This window comes from Uloborus diversus, chromosome 5 (assembly GCF_026930045.1).
Source record: "Uloborus diversus isolate 005 chromosome 5, Udiv.v.3.1, whole genome shotgun sequence".
Lineage (NCBI taxonomy): Eukaryota > Metazoa > Arthropoda > Arachnida > Araneae > Uloboridae > Uloborus > Uloborus diversus.
Genome location: NC_072735.1, coordinates 113728492 through 113749988, shown reverse-complemented (window position 1 = coordinate 113749988; position 21497 = coordinate 113728492). Strand labels below are relative to the sequence as shown.

At 33.2% G+C, this 21497-nt stretch overlaps 1 protein-coding gene across 7 annotated transcripts in view; it reads right to left on the bottom strand.

Moving 5' to 3' along the window:
- The window catches only part of LOC129222068 (DNA-binding protein Ets97D-like), a 68896-nt gene that overhangs the window by 22606 nt on the left and 24793 nt on the right, over positions 1–21497 (bottom strand). For 5 of the 7 annotated variants that reach the window (XM_054856498.1, XM_054856494.1, XM_054856495.1 and 2 more), the window contains 2 exons: positions 14248–14441; positions 4488–4629 (listed from right to left, as the gene is read on the bottom strand). In XM_054856498.1, the coding sequence (XP_054712473.1) occupies positions 4488–4629; positions 14248–14432 (327 nt within the window). In that variant the 5' untranslated portion in view covers positions 14433–14441. The remainder of the gene's footprint in view (positions 1–4487; positions 4630–14247; positions 14442–21497) is intronic. The other 2 variants (XM_054856499.1, XM_054856500.1) reach the window with 1 other exon arrangement.

The window sequence follows — 21497 nt, the reverse complement described above, 5'->3', positions numbered from 1 at the left end:
TATTTATTTTATGTTTCAAATATTTTCAGTTACACTTTAAAAGACGGATGAGCGACATTTAATCTTTGGTTTTGCATCTGATTTTGAATTTAAATTGCTACTTATATGTTAGTTAACATCAGTGCGAATTTTATGCATTTCTTAATTTATATTGGTATTTTTCGTTTCATTAGGTTTTTGAAAATTGTTTTGCACAAATGTTACAATGGGGTCGTTTCTAAAATTTTAAACGTATTTTTTTCTGAAAGAGCATGTTTAAAAACATAGGATCTGACCATTTTTTAAATCATTTGTTTTTGTTTAATATTTTTAAAAAATTACTTAAATCGTGGCGCTTTCATTGTTTACATTTCTGTCGTGTGACGTCACGAATGATGAAATGCCATTCGTGTTGACATTCACAGAGCAAAATATTTAATTCGCATCTTTACTCACGTGTATTTGTAACGTCATCAAGACCGGGCTTTGTTTGAAAAATCGGACATTTAAAAAAATTAATTAAAAAATAACGGTTGGAAAAATGAAAGTATTTTTGGGTCCAAGTTATTTTTTATTTATTTATTTATTTATTTATTTATTTATTTATTTATTTTTTTTTTTGCTTATTCTATCAATTTCAGTGATAAAAGTACTACTTTTGACTGGAGGAAGCCACCCCATTCTGATACTTGAACAATTACAGTAAATTTTTTCCTTGAAAAAGTTACGTGAAAATTCCTTTTTAAAAATCATAGCATTGAAGCTGTACTTTTCTTTTTTAATTCAAACTGATGAGTACATACAGTATGTACCATTTGAAAATACTTAAAATGTAGGAGAATGCGAGGCAAAGTGAAATGGTGAAATATTTACTCTACTTTTAGCTCCACCTATTTAGTAATATTTTGACTGTGTAGTAACACATGTACTCTATTCCAGTCAAGAAAAATAATCCCTCTGAAAATCAAAGAATATGATAATACAAAGAATTTTTTAAAAATGATACGCACATTGTAATATTTTGTTGAGATGTCAAAAATTATGTTTGGCATTATTAAATGATAAAGTTATTTTTATTAACATTTGAAACATTGATTGAGACGTACTAATATTCAATGCAGTGTTAATTTGCTCAGTATTAAGCTTATTTGTATTATAAATATATGATATTATATATTTATGAACTTAAAGTTTAAAAAAATAATTATGAAAGGCCTATTGATCAGAGTTTGCTAGCTTTTTTTTTTTTTTTTATTTGTCATGTTTGTTTTTAGCTATGAATTAAGGTATAATTTGTTAGAATTAAAATTTCTTCTTACCTGTCAATAAGTGACTAATAATTCCTATCTAAAATTAAGATTTAATTTAGTAGTTATGGGAAAAAATAAGCCTAGAGAAGTCATATATTCTGTATGTCTTCTTTAAATGTAACAAGAGTATCACTTTAAATCAAACATTCAGTTAATAGTAATAAAAGTTTTCTGTTTTTCTGAAATTTTCACCATAAGTTCTACAAATTAATGTTAAAACTCAAATATGAATTTAACAGGAGGAGCTTTGGTGACTGCATGAAATAATAATTGATGCTCTAGCTCTGAAATCATTGCCTTCATCATTTCCTTTTTTTTTTTTTTTTTTGGCCATCTTTTCACAAATCCACATACAATTAAAGCTGCAAGAGCTGCATTAAGTATTCGGTTACTAATTTCATCCATAAGTGTCGAATTAACGCGACGCAGCGTGATAACCAAATGCGGAATTGACGAAAAGCGATGAACAAGCGCAAGCACATGGATGTACGCTAAAAAATGGTAGCCCCCGTTGTGAGCAAATCGAGCAACCGTCCGAGCAACCGGCAGTAACCCTGTAGGCAACTTCCCGCCCGAAAAATCAGTTCCAGATAGTGTTGACGGTTCCTATTGCGGTTGCGATGTCCCGTAATTTCTCTCGTGTGATATCCCCTTAATAAACAGAAAATTGCAATTTTTGGACTTACGCAAGTCTGGCTCTAAGGTACAGATATTAGCACCCACCTAATTGTAACGGTTAAAAATAAGAGTTTGGTTGAGAAAAATTAAAAAGTTACCCCCCGAAACTTTTCATTACTAATAGAGTTTATGTGTACAAAAAAATGCAAAACAAGTTAGATATTAAGTAAGTGTTGATAACACACTGTAGTATTTTATATGGTACATCAGACTTTTAAATCACAAAAGAAAAATGCTCTTAAATTCACCACAAATTTTACAGGTAAAACAATTGTTAGCTTTTATTTATACTTTACACATTTAAGTTTTTTTTTTACAATTTACAGAATAATGAGAATCAAAATTAAAAGGTTGAGTGCTCAGTGTTCATTAAATAATATAGTTGAAATATTGCAGCTGCAGAGAACATCAAGCAGAGAAAAATGGCAGAGCTGCCAGAAGTTAATGATCCAGAGCTGCATTTCTTATATTTTTAAATGAGTGGAAACCTTTTAAATAACCAGTATTTTTGAGGAACCCGTTTTTTTTGTAAGTAGTATAGCTTGAAGCTACATTTTTGAAATGTTTTATTTACAGTCAAAATAAAAATTATTTCAGATAAAATTTTGTAATGTCAAAACGTATTTCAAAAATTAACAAAAAATGAAATTTGGAAACAACTTTGGAAACAGAATTTTGTAGATACAAACAAAACTTTTAAGTTTAAAATTAAGTATAAGCTTTGTCCATTCAATATTTCGATAGATTTTTTGAGTTGTCTAAAAAGAAAGAAAAATAAAGAATGAGTTTTTTGTGGAACCCTTGATTGACCTCCATGGAACCCCCAAGTTCTGCAGAACACTAGCCAAAACCAGAACTAATATTTCCCTTCATGAGATTATAAATGTTATTTGTTATTCTTGTTGGCAAGAAATATGTATCCAGTGCCTCATTGCACCACGAGAAAAAAACAAAAACGGGCTGTTCTACTTGTTCTTGTCGATAAACAGAGCAGTGCTAACCCATTTGGCGACTTTTCGCGAAATGTGGCAGATCTGAGTGAGTTTGCTAATGATACTTGAAGCTGAATCTCTCTCTCTCTCTTTTTTTTACATTTCCAAGTATTTTTCTTTTTTTTTCAAACCGTCGTATTTTTAACATTTTAGTCGCTTTTAAGCTGAAATAGTAGCAGTTTTTTTTTTTTTACAAAATAGTCGTTTTTGGCCTCATTTTGGCAAAAATAATCATCATAGTTTGCAACTCTTCAAAATAGTCGCAATAGCTGCTTTTTTAGTCACCAGTGGCAGCCGTGTCATTACTTACAAAAAAATTAAAGTTTTTCTTGATCAAGGAATTTGGTAGCCACATTTAATTACAAAAGAAATTTATCAAGAAACAAATAAGAAATACCTTAATTGAAACAAAGGGAAAAAAACTGCACGTTTGTAATTTTCCAAAATGGAGCAAAATGATACAAACTGCTTCACTAAAACATGTATATTAAATCCTCAAAACAATTACCACACTTCTAAAAGAAAAAAAAAATAGCACTAGGCACGAAATGCTAATTGAGGATATAAATATTTAACTCAACTTGATTCACTGGTTTCAGATGGTAAAGTAGGTTTTTTTTTTCATTCCGGAATTTAACCCAAAACATTTGAGCATTACAACTATCCACAATCATTTATTATAAATATGTGTAGTTTAAGCATACTATTATTGTTACTTAAATGAAAATTTCATCCCTATCCCTGATATCATATTAGAAACTATCTGATACACCATGTCATGAAACAAAGAACTAGTTATTTTATTCAAGATTTTTTTTAAACTTTCAAAAGAAAAAAGCACAACATGACTAACTAGACAATATTATTAAGTACAGCAAGATAAAAGGCAAAAAAACTTAAAATTATACTGCAAAAACAACAAGTAGCACCCAGGATAGCCACTATGTTTGTACTGAAATGCCGCATTAAATTTTGCAGTTGAGAAAAAAGGAACACAAATAGAATCTTAAGAATAAGCATTCCATATTTATTATGCTATTTCTCAATAGACATCCTGAAAACTGTATTGCAGTTATAATTTTAATCATACATATCTACCAACAATACAACTGTACATCAATCACATAGCCAATTCCCCTATTCCCAAAGTGAAATAAACTGCAACAGCTACCAATAGATTGACTTTATCCTCAAAACAAAACAATAGTTTCTCTACATTACCAAAAATTGTAATAGACAATATGTCAGACCCTTGCATTTATCAAAAGAAGTTAGTTTTTTACAAAATACATTATTTTAGTTTGCATAAGGGAGTTAGAGAATTACTAAATACATAGATGATTCATTATTTTAACGAACATTGATATCTAAACTGTAATAAGTTACATTTTGTAGAAATGTTTTTTTTCTTTTCTCAACATTTCTCTTAACTAGAAAAAATCCAAAATAATGCAATGTAACAAATGAATAAGCAATTAATAAAGATATTCTTTACAATTAACAACATTGTAAAATTGAGTAATATTACCTCTTGAGTGTCTTGCAAGAAAAATTTGTAGTCTGAAAGATTCATTCCAGTTCTTTGTTCTAATAGCGTACGTAGCGTTGTGAGAGGTTCTGTAATGTCCATAAACTCTATTACAATTCCAAAGTTGGTATCTGCAACTAAACTGTTGTTTTATGTAAATAGATATTGACAATTTTTACAAAAAATTTTATTTCAGAAAATTCACAATTAAACACATGAAATTTTTACAGTTGGAGCTTTTAAGTTTACTTCTCAGGACACAGGGAACACCCAAGAAGCAGGGACTTGTGCATTTTTCAATAAATAAGCATGCATATAAATAGAATAATTCTTTGAAATTTAATATGTTCAAAAATATCAGTTTAATAGGTCATAAATTTTCAACTGAATTGAACCAATTGAAGTGAATAGAATTAATAAGCAATTTTGAGATTATTATTATATTTTTTAATATTAGTTTGAAATATAGTATGTGTTACTTGAACGCGTGATTTTCAACCATTTTTTGTGACCTTAGAAATTTGAGTTCTTCTCCTGTCCCCAAAACTCATTTTAGACGATTTTTAGGCCAGTAGAGAAGAAAGAGAGGGTAAGTGGCCCTTCTTTGGAAATTTTTCGAATTTGAGGAAATTGAAAAAATAAATAAATAAATAAATAAAGTTAGCTTTAATGAAATTAGGATGGGGGTTGGGGATTGCGTGCTCGCTTCTGGTAAATTTTCAAAATTCAAGGCCAAAAAAAAAAAAAAAAAAAAAACGCAATTTTAGGCCTTCTTTGGACAAGGGGGTTTGTCTTCATGCTTCTGGGAGGGGTTTAAGCCCCTTAGTTCTCCCCATGGGTGCGCCACTGCTTGTTATGGACTTATCAGTCTGAAATAATCATGCATTAAGTAGTGTATTGTATATGGTTTTTTACTTTAGCCCTGGCTTAAGCGTGGTAACTTGTTTATCCAGCAAAGTTTTTCTTTTGCTCTACTATAACAGATTATATAATACAGAAAAGAAAAAAATATGTTCAGCATTATGAACGGATAGGTCTCTTTTTGTGCGTGTTTTTTTAAATAAAAAGTAAGCAGATATTTGAAAAAGGGGTTCAATACATTTAGTACATGTTGAATCCCTGCTTCTGAAACAGGGGTGCCCCTAAGGGCAAGGGTGCAACCCTCCTTTACCCCCTCAATATCGCGGACCCAGTAGCAGAAACTTTCCAGTCAGTCTGCGACACTATTTTATGCAGTTGAAAAAATCTACAGCATTATTATTAGTTTTATTTTAAGTTTTCATAAAATACACAAATCTGATGTAAAGCTCAAGACTCAGAAATTTTCCAACCACTGTTGCCAAATGTTAAAGTATATAAGGGGGGGGGGTGCAGTTTTCACTAATTTACAAATAATTAGAACTAAATCCCGTGAAAAACAATTATCCAATACATGTTTATTTAAATATGGGAAATTTATGATAAAATATAATTTTGATTTTTTTTTCCAAATATGAATCCTAAATTAATAAATTAGTAAATCAGAAGTTGGCCGAAAACTGCATTTTAGATGAATGTTTTAGTTCATGTTCATAGCAAGGCTTCCAAAGCAATGAGGATCAAATGCAATTGTGTGCAGATAATATTTCAAATTTTTCATAAAAATAATTTTAAAAAAAATATGATTTATTGAACATTTTATATTATCTTCATTGGTTTGTATTGAGGTAAACATTCAATTCTATTTTTTGAAACTTAGGCAAGTAATAGTCAAGTCACGTCTATTTTCATCTTGTGAATGACCAAATATAGCGTCTATGTGAAAAATTCATGATTATAGATTTTTGAATTTGTTACATAAAAGTAGTTATGAATTCAAAATCTTTAAAAAACTACAATTTAGATGAAATAATCAGTTTTTAGCAGTTAGCCTCTAAAGCAATGAAGATAAAATAATATTCTGAAGATTAAATTTAGCATTTTTCAAGACAATAAATAAGAATTATATTTAAAAAAAACACACACACATTTTGCATAATTTTGAACAGGTTGCATTCCAATAAACATCCAATTCTGTTCATGAAAATGTAAGCACTTAAAGAGCCTTGTGTATCAACATCTTGGGAATGACCAAACATGGCGATTAAGCCAAAAATTAAGATATAAATTTCTGAATTTGTTGCAAAAAAATAATTTAAAATTAAAAATTTTCATGGGACTACAATTTAGTTGTAAAGTTTTTAGCGCCTTTGCATCCAAAGCAATCAGGATAAAGTGAAATTTAAAATATAAAATTCATTTCTCAAGAAAATTATTTTTAAAAATCAGGAATGCTGCCCATTTTAAGCTATTTTTATTGGTTTGCAGTTAAATAAAAGAATTCTACTTTGTTTTTGAAAAAATAGGCACTTAAGGATCTTATCTACTTTGATCTTGTGAATGACCATATATGGCGACTATGTCTTTAGCTGAAATGTTGAAGCATCCATCGCTTTTCCGGTCAAAAAAAGCTCTACAAATGATCTTTGCAAAGTTGTATTTCTTTTTTTTGAGCAATCACGATTGCTTATTGCTTTCATTTGACTGTTTTTGGCGTCCTATCATTTTATTTTCCCACCGCCACCCTCCGCACCATCACCGTCGACGGCTCCTCACGATGCTACTCCTATAGTGAAAGCTGTCTCCAGGTTGAATCCATGTCCTACACACGCGTATACATACACAACTACACACACACGCGCATACACAACTACACACACGCACACATGCACGCACACTAACACCTACACAAACACATACATACTTACAGACACCTACACACACATACAGACACCTACACATATGCACACACACAAAAACATACACACATACACACAACTACCCACACATTCATGCATGTACACAGACACAAACACATATGACTACACACACATATACATACCCTGCCCTCACGCACACACATTCATACACACAATTACCCACACACTTATGCCAGCACACAGACACAAACACACATGCCTACACACACATACACATACCCCCACACACAAACACACACGCCCAGATACACACACTCGTGATTGCGAAAAACATAATTTGAATTCAAGATGTCAAAAATCAAATTAATTTTTTTTTCTCTTTTCTTTCTTTATTTTGTCTTTTGTTTCGTTCTTTGGTAAAATTATCTGCAGGCAGCTGAGAAATCCAAGACACACGACTCGCGTCTCGCAGTTTCTGCTACCGGGATCACGGATACCCCCAAATGCAACAGCCCCACTAAAATGAGAAAAGTAACCCTCAAAACACCCCCCATAAAATTTCAATGGCACAGTCCACGCCATGACCCATTCTAGGTGGGCACCCCATCTGAAAGGTACTTACTGGCTAATAGTGATAGGTAAGAGGGAATTCAGTTCTCATCAGTTTAAAAAACAATTTTTTTTTTTTTTTCAAAAAATGGTTCAATTAAAATAACAGTCAATTTCAATTATTTTGCTCAGAGCTGAGGTTTCAGCTAAGGTTTCACTTTGTCGCCAGCTTGCAATTTGGTTAATATACTCTTAAAAATAATTTTACGTTTGAAAGAATGGAACAATTATGCTAGAAATATTTTTGACTCTTCTGATAGATTTGTGCTGACATTTTTTAATGGGTTATTAATTTTTATTTTATTGCTGTGTCCACTTGAATTTTGTTGAAGAACTTGAATCTGGTATCAAGAACAGTTGCTGTGTTTAGTGTTTATGGTCTTGAATTGATAAAAATTGAATCTTCAAATTTTGTTCAAGAGTGTCTTTCATAGTACCTACATCAATAGAGTATGGATTTCCCTAAATAAAATTACATTTTTTCCATTAAAATAACTTCAGAAATTAAATTTTCCCATGAAGAAATTTGGTTTGTTACTGCTAATTTTGGTATATGTCTACGCAACAAAAAATTATATGGGGCAACTCCGGGCTGAATCATTTCTGTTATTAATTTTTTTTTTCATAATTTATTTAAGAAACTTTTTGAATGAAGACTGTAATAGGAAAAAAAATTTACAACTTAAATATAGGATTCTCATATTTACAAACTATTGCTAAGGTTTTTTTTTTTTTAGTAATTTCCAGGCTGAATATGGCTGAATAATTTTAAAGTTTAAATTAATATTATTATTTTTTCTTAAAAATTGCTCTAAATCATTTTTTAAAGCATTAGTAATGTACATTAAAATATTAACCATACAAAATTGTTCTTTAAATGCAACCTGTGCTTTGTTTTTAGACAAAAACAAGTTAACTACTCAGCAGTTGAATATCTGAATATTCGACCTCAACTGTGGTCGAATATTCGGTATTCGGCCAAATCAGTATTCATTGTTGCATCACTATAATTTAGAAATATCTGAAATGAAAGGCTGAGTTTAGACTCAATGCAAAATAAATTATCTATTTGATATTGCAAGTTATCAATATAAATACCGGGCAAATTATAATGATAATCAAAAGTAGGACTCGACCGATGCATCGGCGCCGATGGTTCAACAATTTAGCCATCGGCATCGGCATCGGCTGCCGATGCTAACTTGCAGGAAACATCGGCCCATCGGCCTTAAAAACATCGAAAAGCCGATGGAATTGGCCGATGTTTTTGAAAAAAAAAAAGGACCTTTGTTGTTTTACTTTTTAATACAAAGTAAAGGGAGTTATTGTTTTCAAACAAAATTGTTTACGTAAATTTCAGTATGAATTTCTATTTTAGTCACCCCTGAAAGAGTTTTTAATACTGTATTCAGGTACCAAACAAGTTAATTATTGCGCTGTTTCTTGCGGCTGGGATGTAAGTATATATCTCTTATAAGTCATAACTCAAAAATGGTAAGTTGTAGAAGGCTAAATTTTCGTTGTGCAGTTGTGCACTTCCCTTTTTGTTTTCGATCGGGTGTTCTAAAAAGCCTATTAACTGATTTTTTGTGGCTGTAATTACTTATTTCAATGCAAAACTAATATAGCGTCTCAGACTGATGATCATTTGGTGATATATTGCAGAATTGGAGACCATGGAAACAAATATGAGATGGCGAAACCGGTTTTGTTTCCTTTTGTTAGATTCCCGTTGAACAGATGGTAATTTTTCATTTTTCGATGTTTGTAATATGAACCACAGTAATGCAGTATTTTCTGTATCGCTTCGGCGGAGCTACAAGTTTGGGGCCCGTCGAAATACATTTTGGGGCCCTATTTCTCTATCACAGAAGTTACAAAACATTTATCATAAGCATTTTTGTAACTCCTACGGTGCCCCTATGGTTATGGGGCCTCTCGCGCAATTGCAACATTTGCTATATTTTAAATCTGCCACTGCACGTCAAAACAAACTCGGGTGCAAGTTTTCAAAGGGTTTTTTTGCCCAATGTTTATGATTATTTTGAACTCTATTTTTTACGACTATTTTTTGTATTTCCGAGAACACTTGCGTGCCCCTCCTCCTACTCCCTCAATTTCTGAAATTATATTCTAGTTGTAGTCCTGAGTTGTTTAAAACTAACACCATTCATAAAATTAGAGATTTTTTTTTCAAGTTTTATCTATTGTTTAGGAAGAATTTAGAGCATTAATGTAAGAAATTGATTAAAGACGTTTTGAATGGTGACCTAATTCGGAAAACAAAGGGACTTATGAATTTTTTCTTCGGAAATGCTGGAGTAGATTCAGAAACTCTTCCGAGGCGTTGGTGGTAACGGTTCTGTACTAAAAAAAATTAAGCCGAAGTTGGGGCCGAAGTTTAACGTTGTGAGTTACTCCAAAATCAGAGGGTGACACCTCTAACCCACCCTCGTCGCTTCAAACATTTCTTAAATATTATTTAGTGATTATTTATTTTGGTCAAGAAATGTCATTTTGTGTATTTCTTATACTTGTTTCACCTATATTTTGTAAATCGCCATCTTTTTTGCATCATTAGTAGCGATCTATTTTTTTTTTTCTGTTGTAAGCAACTACTTTTATGTATTTATATAAAATCAATGAATAAGTTATTTTCGTTTTCATCATATGTTTAATAATATGTTATAGAAAAGTTTCAAAGATTTTCTATTATGCAATTTTTTAAATTTCAGAAAATTATTGTTAAATTGAAGACTTTAATTTGAACTTGTTTGTAGTGCTTCATAAAAGATTAAACGATCAAATTGTTCAATATTACGTGTACAAACAACAGATCAAGTAGTATATGTATTCAGTTATTAACTTGGTGTAAATATTGAGTTTGTTTATTGTAGCTACGTTTTAAGAACCTCGCTCTTTTCATGGCTATTTCTTTTTTCCGCAAAATTTAAGTCAGTTATACATTTTATGAAAAATGCAAACTTTTCTATTCATAAGTATACAAATATTCCTATTATGATTTATTATTGTAATTTATCTGTTACCTTTTTTGTTTAATTTGATAACTAAAAAATGTCTACGTGCAATCTTTCCACTTTAATTGCGTAATTTGTTAACGGTTTCATAGTATTAGTCTTAATTTTTTTGAATGATTAAACAACATAATTTAATGTTTTTTAACTATGTTTAGTTTACTTAAATCCATACATTATTACAATGTCACTGAAATCTTAGTTATTTGTTCAATTTAAAAAAAAAATCAATTGGTTATTAAACAGTCTCTTTGTTTTTCTTACTTTTTTTTTGGCTGTTGTTCTTTGTCTTCCATCATACAGCAGTCAAAAAAGGAGAAGCATAACTACACCCTATACAGATTGTACGTAGTACGATCCAAAAGTTCGGGGAACCAGCTGTGTAAAACCTTACCCTGAATAGTTCACATCACCGAAGCACATCCACCTTCAAAAGATCATCTTGAGGGACTATGTACTTCTGCCAGTGTTCATATAACTTTTGGAAACACTCCTGGAAGCCATTTTTCGCTACCTTCTGTGATGCAGCTTTATCTTCTCCTGACGGAAGAAAGCAGCGTCCATGCAAATGTTTTTTTGCCGGGAACAGGTAAAAGTCACACGGAGCTAAGTCCGACGAAACGTTATGTTATTTGTTTGTCATATCAGAGTATTGACCAATCGAACCGTGCATCCTCAACATGAAAGTCGCCTTCTTCCCCACGATAAAGTTAAAGTGGCAGCGCAAGAGGCCTTACAGGAGGTTGCGATAAATGTCTTCCAGGAGTCCTTCTAAAAGCTATACGAACGTTGGCAGAAGTGCATAGTCGTTCAAGGTGACTATTTTGTAGGTAGACGTACTTCGGTAATGTGAACTATTCACGGTAAATTTTTATACAACTTGTCCTCGAACTTTTAGATCATACTACGTACGTATGAGTTTTCAACTTACTATTTCATAACTTTTTGAGTGACGTAAGTTTACGCCCATGAAGACATCACAACAGAATTTGCGATAATTAATTAAGGAGGCGTTCAAAATGGATATTTCGGTCATCTTTATGTTCTTAGGTACATATGCATGTACATATGTGCCGAAAAAACTTGTGAAGTTTAAATTGGATGATCTTAAAATAAAAATTTAGATCGAAATCTGATTTTTTTTGGGGGAGGGATTTTAATTCCTTATTCGTAGAAAGGAAGTAAAGTGAAATGAATCAATGATCCTTTAAATCCCTGACAATCTTATCAATTTTATTTCTGTTAGATTCTTTTTTCTTTTTTTTTGCCATCGGCCATCGGCCATCGGCAATCGGCCATTTGGAGGAAAACAATCGGCAATCGGCCATCGGCCGTCTTTGAACAATCGGCCAACAATCGGCATCGGCCCATCGGCCAAAAAATGCCATCGGTCGAGCCCTAATCAAAAGTAATCAATACAATTTGTCTGGTATTGTAAATTATATTGACAATTAGCAAAAAAAAAGTTTCTCTTCAAAATTTGAGAATATAATATGAATCTTTGCTACTAACAGGTAAAAATAAATGAGATGAATTGATGGAGAAAGTTATAAGTATAATATGGACCCATATTATGCTTGTTGTTTGGACCCACATTAAAAATTGATAGGTAGGGTCGTGAAAGTTGCCAATCAAGTATTTTTTAGTAGTAAATTTAAGGAGCTAAAAGAAACATTTTTCTAATGCATAATTAATTGATTATACAGTTGATCCCCAATTTTATAAACCTTTAACTTATGAACAGCTGACCAGTCTTAAAATGCCTTTTATTGAAACTATGCCATTGGATTTTATGAACACTTTAGGCGGTTCTAAACGGTTGGTAAAATCCATTGTCAACATTGAGTTAGACTGTGTAAAAAATCACTTAAAAAGACAAAGTTTTGAACAATGGCTTAGTTGTGTGATTAACCACCAGTCATTACTTGACAACTAAATTACTTGTAAACACAATTAAAGTAAAATATATAGTATACTACCGAATTTGTATAGTGAAAAATATCCTACAAATGCAAACACAGAAAAATACATACAACCTCTGACAATAAGTTCAGTGAATGAAACCAGAACGGTCGACCTGGCAACACTGGCAAAACAAAATGCTGCACCTGTGCAGTGGTAGGTATTGACCCTCTATTCTCACTGTTGCTCAGTTGAGCATTGTTTGTGTTCCCTGTGAGACTTGTTTCACAAAGTGCTTGTTTAGTACGTTGGTTTTTAAATGAAAACGGGAAAAATGACTGAATGAAACACCATCCTGCTTTAGGCTTGGAAAGACAGCAAAAGAAGCTCATGCTATGTTGGTACATGCTTATGAAGATCAAGCACTGTTGATGAAATGCGTGTATGAGTAGCTCGCCTGCTTTTGAGAAGATCAGGAAAGTACTTCTGACAACCACAGTAGTGGAACGCCGGCGCCATGACACAGCCAATATCGTCAAACAGTTCCTTAATATAAAAAAAAACAGGAGACAAGGTATGTAAATTGACCGTCCACCATATTCACCAGATCTCAATCCTCCAGACTACTTCCTATTCCAACTTAAACTTGCTTAGAAATAAAAAGAGATTAGACAATATTCCTGTTATCCAACAAAATGAGACAAGACTTCTGAACACCTTCCTAAAAGAAGAATTCTTGCAAAGCTTCCAGGACATGTTTAACAGATCTCAGTGGTGCATAGTCATTATGGGTGGTGAATAGGTAACTTTTGTTAATATTCTATCTATGTCAATGTTGTAGGATTATTCAGCAAACTTTATTGTCAGAGGTTGTATACCAAGCAGGGAAAGTTTTACTTTGCTTTATAATAACACATTTGAAAAACATAAAACCTATTGCTTCACTTCGAAAGCCATAAAAAATTACTTTTTAATAATATTGTTCCCTCACATTTTTGAACTTCATTCCTATTCATATTTTTTCCTTGTTTGATCACTCCTTATGTAGATGCAGTTAAGATATAAGCAGCAATGCAATGCTCTGTAGTAAATGACTAACATAGTTAGATAATATAGACACACATGTGCACACTGTGCGAGGATACTTTCAACGCTGTGCAGATACATTTGCAGTCGATATGTGCATTGGCTAAAAATTGTTAATAATATCCACATTTAACACCCAAATTTGAAGATTAATTAATGGAAAAGTTCAATATTGCTTTCACGAATACATGATTGAAAGCAAAAGGCATTTTCTTGCTAAAAATTTAGATACTTTAGATTTTTATCTCAATATGGTGACTAATTGGTGAACACACACGCCTAGTAAGAAAGTCGTGTGTGACCTACCAGTTGGTCACGGTCTCGTGAACGTGTTAAGCACTTGGTTTGATCATGAAATAAATTTTAAAAAAAGCTAGTTAAATGACAAACCTGGTTCCATCTGGTAGAATTTGTGAACCCTCATCAGAATTTACAACTTCAGTTGTACAGTCAGAATTCATGTCCAACATTAGATTCGAAATTTGTATTGTTGAAGAAAGATCACCAGGAAGATTTTCGAGTTTTAACCTCTTACTTCCAATATCTTGAACATTAGATTCCCGTGATTTTTTCATATTTTAGAACTGTAAAAAAGGAAACATGAATTTTGGTTAAGTTAATTGAGATGCATTTCATCATATTTAAAGTCACAGATTTACATATTTCAGGGCCTTTTGGGGGCCGCAAAGGAGTGACTGTTGATAGAAATTTGTAGAAAACTAGTACAAATGGCAGGTCGAATTCAGGCCTATTATTTCAGGGGGTCACTTTTGCCCCCCCCCCTCCCACCACCACCACAGCACCAGGTTTTGGAAACCAATGCATTTACATGAAATTCGGCATTGTTTTTGCTGTTTGTTGGTGTAATTTACATTGAGAATAGTACCATTTGTCGCCTCCCCCCCCCTCTCCCTGGAAAGTGACAGGCTTGAACAAACTCTCATCTGTTTTTGGGCAAGAGATAGTAATAGTAGTTTTGGTAGGTACTGCTATATACCATGGTTTTGAAAGAAAAAAAAAATCAATGAATAAGGTTTGAACTTTGCGAGTGTTTTAATTGAAAACTAAAAAAAAAAGGGTTCAACTACATTGTTTTGCTTCTCACTGCCTCGTGTTTAGTCATTTAAGAGAGCATGATGCTGATCCCCCCCCCCCCCCCTTAAGGGATCATGCTTCATGCCCATTATGAGTCTATGCACGCTTCTTGGGTCCATGCCTACTCTGTTAGGGGGAAAGATCTCCCACATGCAGGCAGGCCTGGACTGGCTCCTTATGAGGTGGTCTACTAGGTTAGGTACTGGAAGGGTTTCCCTGAAAATGTTTGAAAATTATTTGCTCCCAAACTGCATTTTACTTTCTTCTCTTTTTTTTTTTTGGACTGGAAAGTAGTAAAACTAAAGTTTCATTTTTATGGGGAGAAAAAAGTCTTGAGTTTCTGCTTGACTTTTCCCTTTGAAAACAGAATTTTATACTACTTTCACAATATCTATTAAAGATGCCTTTTTGTTATCATATTGTTTTCTGGATTGAACTTTTTTTCTGATTGACCTTGTAGGGGGGAGAGGGAGATGAGGATTGCAATGCATGGACTCCCTATAAGTGCAGTACAGAAAAACCCAAATGGTAAGGGGTGCAGGCTTTGAAATTTTTTGAAAATTAGACATAAAATTCTGTATTTTTGGGCTTTATAGGGTGAGGGTGACTTAGTCTAGTCTTCAAGAGGGAACTAAAATACGAAATTCAAAGCTTAGATCATCTTCAATTGTAAGGACGGGGTTCAAAGACTCTCCGGAGGAATTTTTCGAAAATGAGGTTGTAAATACGCAATTGCATGTCACATTTGATTATGTTAGGGTATGTGGTTTTTTACTCACTCTAGAAATTTTTTTGATGTTTAAGTCCCAAATACACCATTAGGTCATCTTTTTACAGTGAATGAATGGATTTTGGGGCTTTCCTAGCAAAATTTTACAAGTTGGAAGATTTCCACTTTAGACGATCTATCGAGTGAGGCCCGCAAGATCTATCCTGCAGTTTTCCCAAAAACGGAAAAAAACAAGAAAGAGTTAGTTTTAAGAAAAATTGTTCAAAAAAGACAAGGGCCGTCCATCATTCCAAGCAATGGTACCCCTTCAAATGATGCGGTGCTCCCGCACCTTAAGAGTCTTCCATATTTCCCCCGCCCCACACACACTTAAAAGGGGGGGGGGGAAGCCCAAAAATTTTCTGAATTTCTCCCTTAAAATTTCAGTGGCAAAGTCTGTGCCATGAAGTCTATGATACGGTTGATTTCAGAATTATATTTTAAAAAGAACTAAAGAGCTCCTAAAAAGTTCTGAAGTACTATTTTCAATATTGTAAGAATCAAAAGCGTTAAAAAAATGCAGTAGTTCAAAAGTTCTGTTGAAAGCAAAATGTCATTGGTACTTGTTGGAGGGGAAAAAAAATCATGTCTGAAGATTATACGCTGTATTAGACGCAGGGGCGCATACAGAAGAAATTTTTGGAGGGGGCCCGGAAATTAAATAATGCCCCCTTCACCCACCCGCCATCAGGGGGATACAGAATTTCATTTTAGGGGGGATCATGGCGAGGGGCGATAGTGAACTCAAGTAACATTTTCTGTAAACAGTCTGAAATTTTTCAGAAACTATTGAGAAAGCTCAACCTCCCCCCCTCACGTTAAAAAAAAATCAATTTTGCTTACAAAATCATAGAACTAACCAATTTTAAATTTTTTTGTAAATAATTTTTCTGGTTTAGAATGTATTGTCAGCTCTAAATTTTCGGAAACGGTAGCCCAAGATTTTCGAAAATTTCAGATCTCATGTATGACAATGGAGTCTCATGTATGACAATTTTCTTGAACTTAGGTTAAATTTAATTGAAAATATAATAATTAAAATAAATCACTTGGTTTAACTTCTGGGATTTATCATGTAAAAGCCGTGAAGGAGTAGAATATTTCCTGTTCTAGTTCTAGCGCTGAACTTTGAATTTGTGCTGAAAAAAAGTTTTAATCCTGTTCAGATTTACATAGCGACTTAATAATACATGGTGTTCCATTTTAACCTGCAAGACCTTTATTTTCACAACCGTAAGCCTTAGACATATACTTCCAATTGCAAAAATGTTCAAAATCTAGGTGCAGAGTTAAGATATTGAAAGTTTGAAGCAAAAATTCTTATATGGGCCCTAGGTCCCCTAACTTATACAGGGTAGCGACAGGAACTGGTAAAATAAGTTCCTTGACTTTTCCCTGATTTATCTCATAAAGTTCACCAAATTTCCCTGATTTATGTTACCAATGATAATGGTTTCCTTTCTTTGCAATACCTGAAAAGCATTGCATATTAAATAAAATGCAATGTTTAGAAAAGTTTAAGCTGCTAATTAAAAATATATTTTAAAAAGATGCTCCTTTAAAAAGAAATATATAGTACTTTAAATTATCAACAGAGAAATATTGTAGGAAATCTAAAACAAATACTTTACTTCCAGGAACCAGTTAACATAAGAATTGTAAAAGAGAAATTAATAAAAACCACTCTTAAAGATATCTAATCTAAATGGAAATAATCTTAAACTGAATTTTCAAGCAGTATAATTGTTGCTGCAAGAATAACAAGTAATAGTGAAAGTATAGAAGTAATGTAATTTTACTTACGTAAATAATACTGCCATTTGCAGGTAAACGGCATTATGTGCAGAAATTAGTTTTCGAGATATTTGAAGAAATGTGTGGTGGATTCAGTAAAAACAATAGGAAAATGTTGGAATTAGACGGGGTTTTTTCGCGCTTCTTTTTCAGCGGAAAACAAATAAGCCAGTATGTACAATAAAGATAACGTACAATAGATGACGAAAATGCAAAAAAAATGAAAAATGTGCAGTTACTGCCCTTTATTTTCACTCGGCAGAATAGACATGTTTATGTAAAACAAATTGAAATCTTTCAACCAGTCATATTGAGCTATTCTCTAATCAAGAACTTAGGTTTTAATGAATGAATACAGCATTTTAACTATTAAAAAGTAATAAAAATATTTATGTACACAACTCAATTTCAAATGATTTCACTAGTTGTCGAAAAAAAAATCTTAGATTACTTTAGTAACAAATAACATTGAAATTCAAAAACCATTATTAATTTAAAAATGTATATATACACTGCTCGACATTGAAAATGCAACACCAAGAAGTAGTATTCAGAAATTTATGCAAATTTTAGAGTAAACCTACATCACTGAATTACGTAAATGATTTGAAATGCGCAGCTCTCCGACGCACATGAAGTAAGATATAAGGCAATATTCGTGTCGTAATTTCTGACTGGAGAATTATCAAAGAAATTTTGTTTTTGTCTTGGAGGATACATGTAACCAGGGGTCTGTCCAGGATTTTTCGCAGGGTCCGTTTTTTGTGAAAAATAAAATAATTTTGTGAAAAGTGAATTAATTTTGTGGAAAGTGAATTAATTTTGTGAAAAATCAAATAATTTCGCAAAAAAAAAAAAAAAAATCGAAATTTTAGAATTTAGAGCGGGCACAAACTGCATTATTTAAACTTAAAGTAGAGTGTTTTCCTCTTCTATGTTGAGAATATCATTCTGGTGTGTTTTTCTAGTATTTGGCGGGGGGGGGGGAGGAATCGCTCCCTCAAGTAGCAATATTTATCTCCATTCTACATTATGTTAAATTATACTAGAAATATTTCTGTACAGCATTTAAAATAACTGTAACAAAAAAAAATATATATATATAATTCAGACGAGGGTTCAGCATTTAACTTTTTGACCCAAGACACTTTTAAAAAGCACAGAATTTCCTTTAAAACTTATAAATTCCGTGATTTTAACAAAAATAAAAAGAGATTTTATTTGTTTACTTTTTAACAATGTGTATTAAACATCAAAAATTCGAATTCCCATTGCGGATGCAAAGAGATCGCAATTCTCAAAGTGAAGGCATCAAAGGTATAAAAACGGCTTGTAAAAGAAATATTTTTGATTAAATTATTTTTAAATTGCATTTTAGAGTCCTATGATAAACATATCATTAATATCTGTGGACACAGTTGAAGCAAAAATAAAATTAAACCATCGATTCAGCATTTTAATTTTTGACTCATAAAGAAAATGGAAATTTGCTTTAAAAACTTGAAATGCATGTTCTAACAAAAATAGAGACTTTTCATTTATTTGCATCCTAATAAAGCGAAGTTAGCTTGAAAAAAGAACAAAATATGATTCTTATATCGGATGTTAAAAGATTCTATTTTTCAAAGTGTAGACATCTAAAGAAAAAAAACGGCAAGTAAAACAATTTATTTAAAGTTAATCATCCTTGTTAGCATTGAAAAATCAAACCTATATAATTTTCTCCCAAAATAACAGTTAAACATCGTACAGCACCATAAAAACGCAAATATTGACTAGCTGGTAAAATGATCAGAATATTTTCTAATCAAGTCATTATAAAGGATTAACGCCAGAGGCTAAATGGCAATTAATTTTGAAGTTGGTAACCCCATCTGAAGCGATCATATTTTTTCCCCACCCTTACTATCCCTTTGCAGTTCTAAGTTCATTTCGCTGATATATATTACTATAGTTTATTAAATCATCAGCAGGAGAAAAGTGCTTACCAACGCCTTTTCAGAAAAGTTTACAACACCGCTGCTAACTAGCTGTGATAAAACAAACAAAATTATTTAAAACCAAACTTATTTTCAGCTGTTAATTTCTTTCCAAGAAACAAACAACAAGCATTATATTTATTTGGTAGTAGCAATTTATCGCTTGCAAGAGCCGATTTTTTTTTCTTTGCAAAATTAGCAGATTTTGTATAGCTGATCCCTCTAATTTGACTTCAAAAAGGTTTCAAAAATTATCGGTTTAATATGCCTTATTTTGCTTTTAGATTTGCTCTTTCAATAAACAATTTGTGAAAGATCAGTTCTTGTTCATCAGAATTTTGTGAAGGGTCCGTTTTGGTTGATCCGTATTTTGTGAAAGGTCAGTTTTGTTTGATCGGATTTTGTGAAAGGTCCGTTTTGTTTGATCAGATTTTGTGAAAGGTCCGTTTTGGTTGATCGGATTTTTGTGAAGGGTCCGTTAACGGACCCAAATATCCGCTGGCCAGACCCCTGGTAACACAAGAGAATGCCAGGCTGCCGTCAATGAAGACACTTCCAGCAGATAGACGATTTTACGAGGGGTATGGTGATTGGACAGAGAAGGGGAGTTTGGTCCGTAAGTCAAATCGCAGCTGATACCCACAAGGATGCGAGCACGGTGCATCGGCTGTGCCGAAGATGGTTGGAACAAAGAAATGTGGCAAGATTGAGGGGTGCAGGCGCAGTCAGAGTGACGTCAAAATGCGTGGATCGACGCACCCACCGACAAGCTGTAGCAGATCCACAAATCACTTGTTCCTCGATTCTGCAGCAGGTGCAAGATACCCTGAATGTACCAGTGCCAACCGAAACCATTTTCCGTCGTTTGGTCGCAGGTGGTCTACAATCAAGGTGTCCGCTAAGAAGACTGCCATTGACCCCACAATATAAACAGCAACGTTTAGTATGGTGCCGGACTAGAGCGACGTGGATGACAGAATGGCGAAATTTCGTGTTCTCAGATGAATGCCGCTTCCGTTTATCCAGTGATATTCGCCACATACGTGTGTGGCATTGACGTGGAGACAGATCTAATCCAGCAGTAACTGGAACCTCCCACTGCATGACAACATGACATAATGGTTTGGGGCACAATTGCATACAATTCCTCATATATCACCTCTAGTTCGTATTCAGGGCACTATGTCGTCCCAATGATACTTGGATAATGTGCTGCGGCCGGTGGCAATCCCTTACCTTCCTACCTAATGCAATTTTCCAGCAGGATAATGCCCAACCACAGTGCTTGCATCTGCCAACATGCTCTCCAAGGCCCACAGATGCTTCCCTGGCCACCATACTCTCCTGACCTGTCACCAATCGAACATGTGCGGGTTGTGATTGGATGCCATTTGCAGACTCTGCCCCTGCTTCGTTCAGAAAACGAACTGTGGCAAATGGTTGAAAGAGAATGGAGAGCCATCCTTCTGGACACCATTCGCACCCTTATTGACTCTATGCCTAGACATGTTTCTTCATGTATCGCTGTCCGCGTTGGTCCTACATCCTACTGAGCCGACGTCGTTCTCGCTATGTATTCTGCCTATTTTTGAAATTAAGATTATTTATTATTCCTTGCCGTCTCTGTCCTTTTTCCAACTTTCATCACTTTCTGACCACTCCTTCTTGGTGTTGCATTTTCAATGTTAAGCAATGCATGTGGTTTTAAAATAAAAGAGTTTTAAAGTCCGAAAAAAAAAAACCTTTGTGTTATCTGAAGTGACAGCGAATACCAAGGCAAAAAAAAAAAAAAAAAAATTTGATTTTCAGTCAAAATTTAATTTTAGCAATTAAATTAAAAAAGCCAAATGATAACTTTTAAGATTTTTTCAGCATTAATTTAAAATACAAAGACTTTTTCTTGAAATCTTGATTACCGTCCCATTGGTCGATGAATAAGTCCGCCCCTGGAAGCACCACTTGAATTTGCCGCTCCCCTGAAGTTTCCGCCCGGGGCAAGAAGC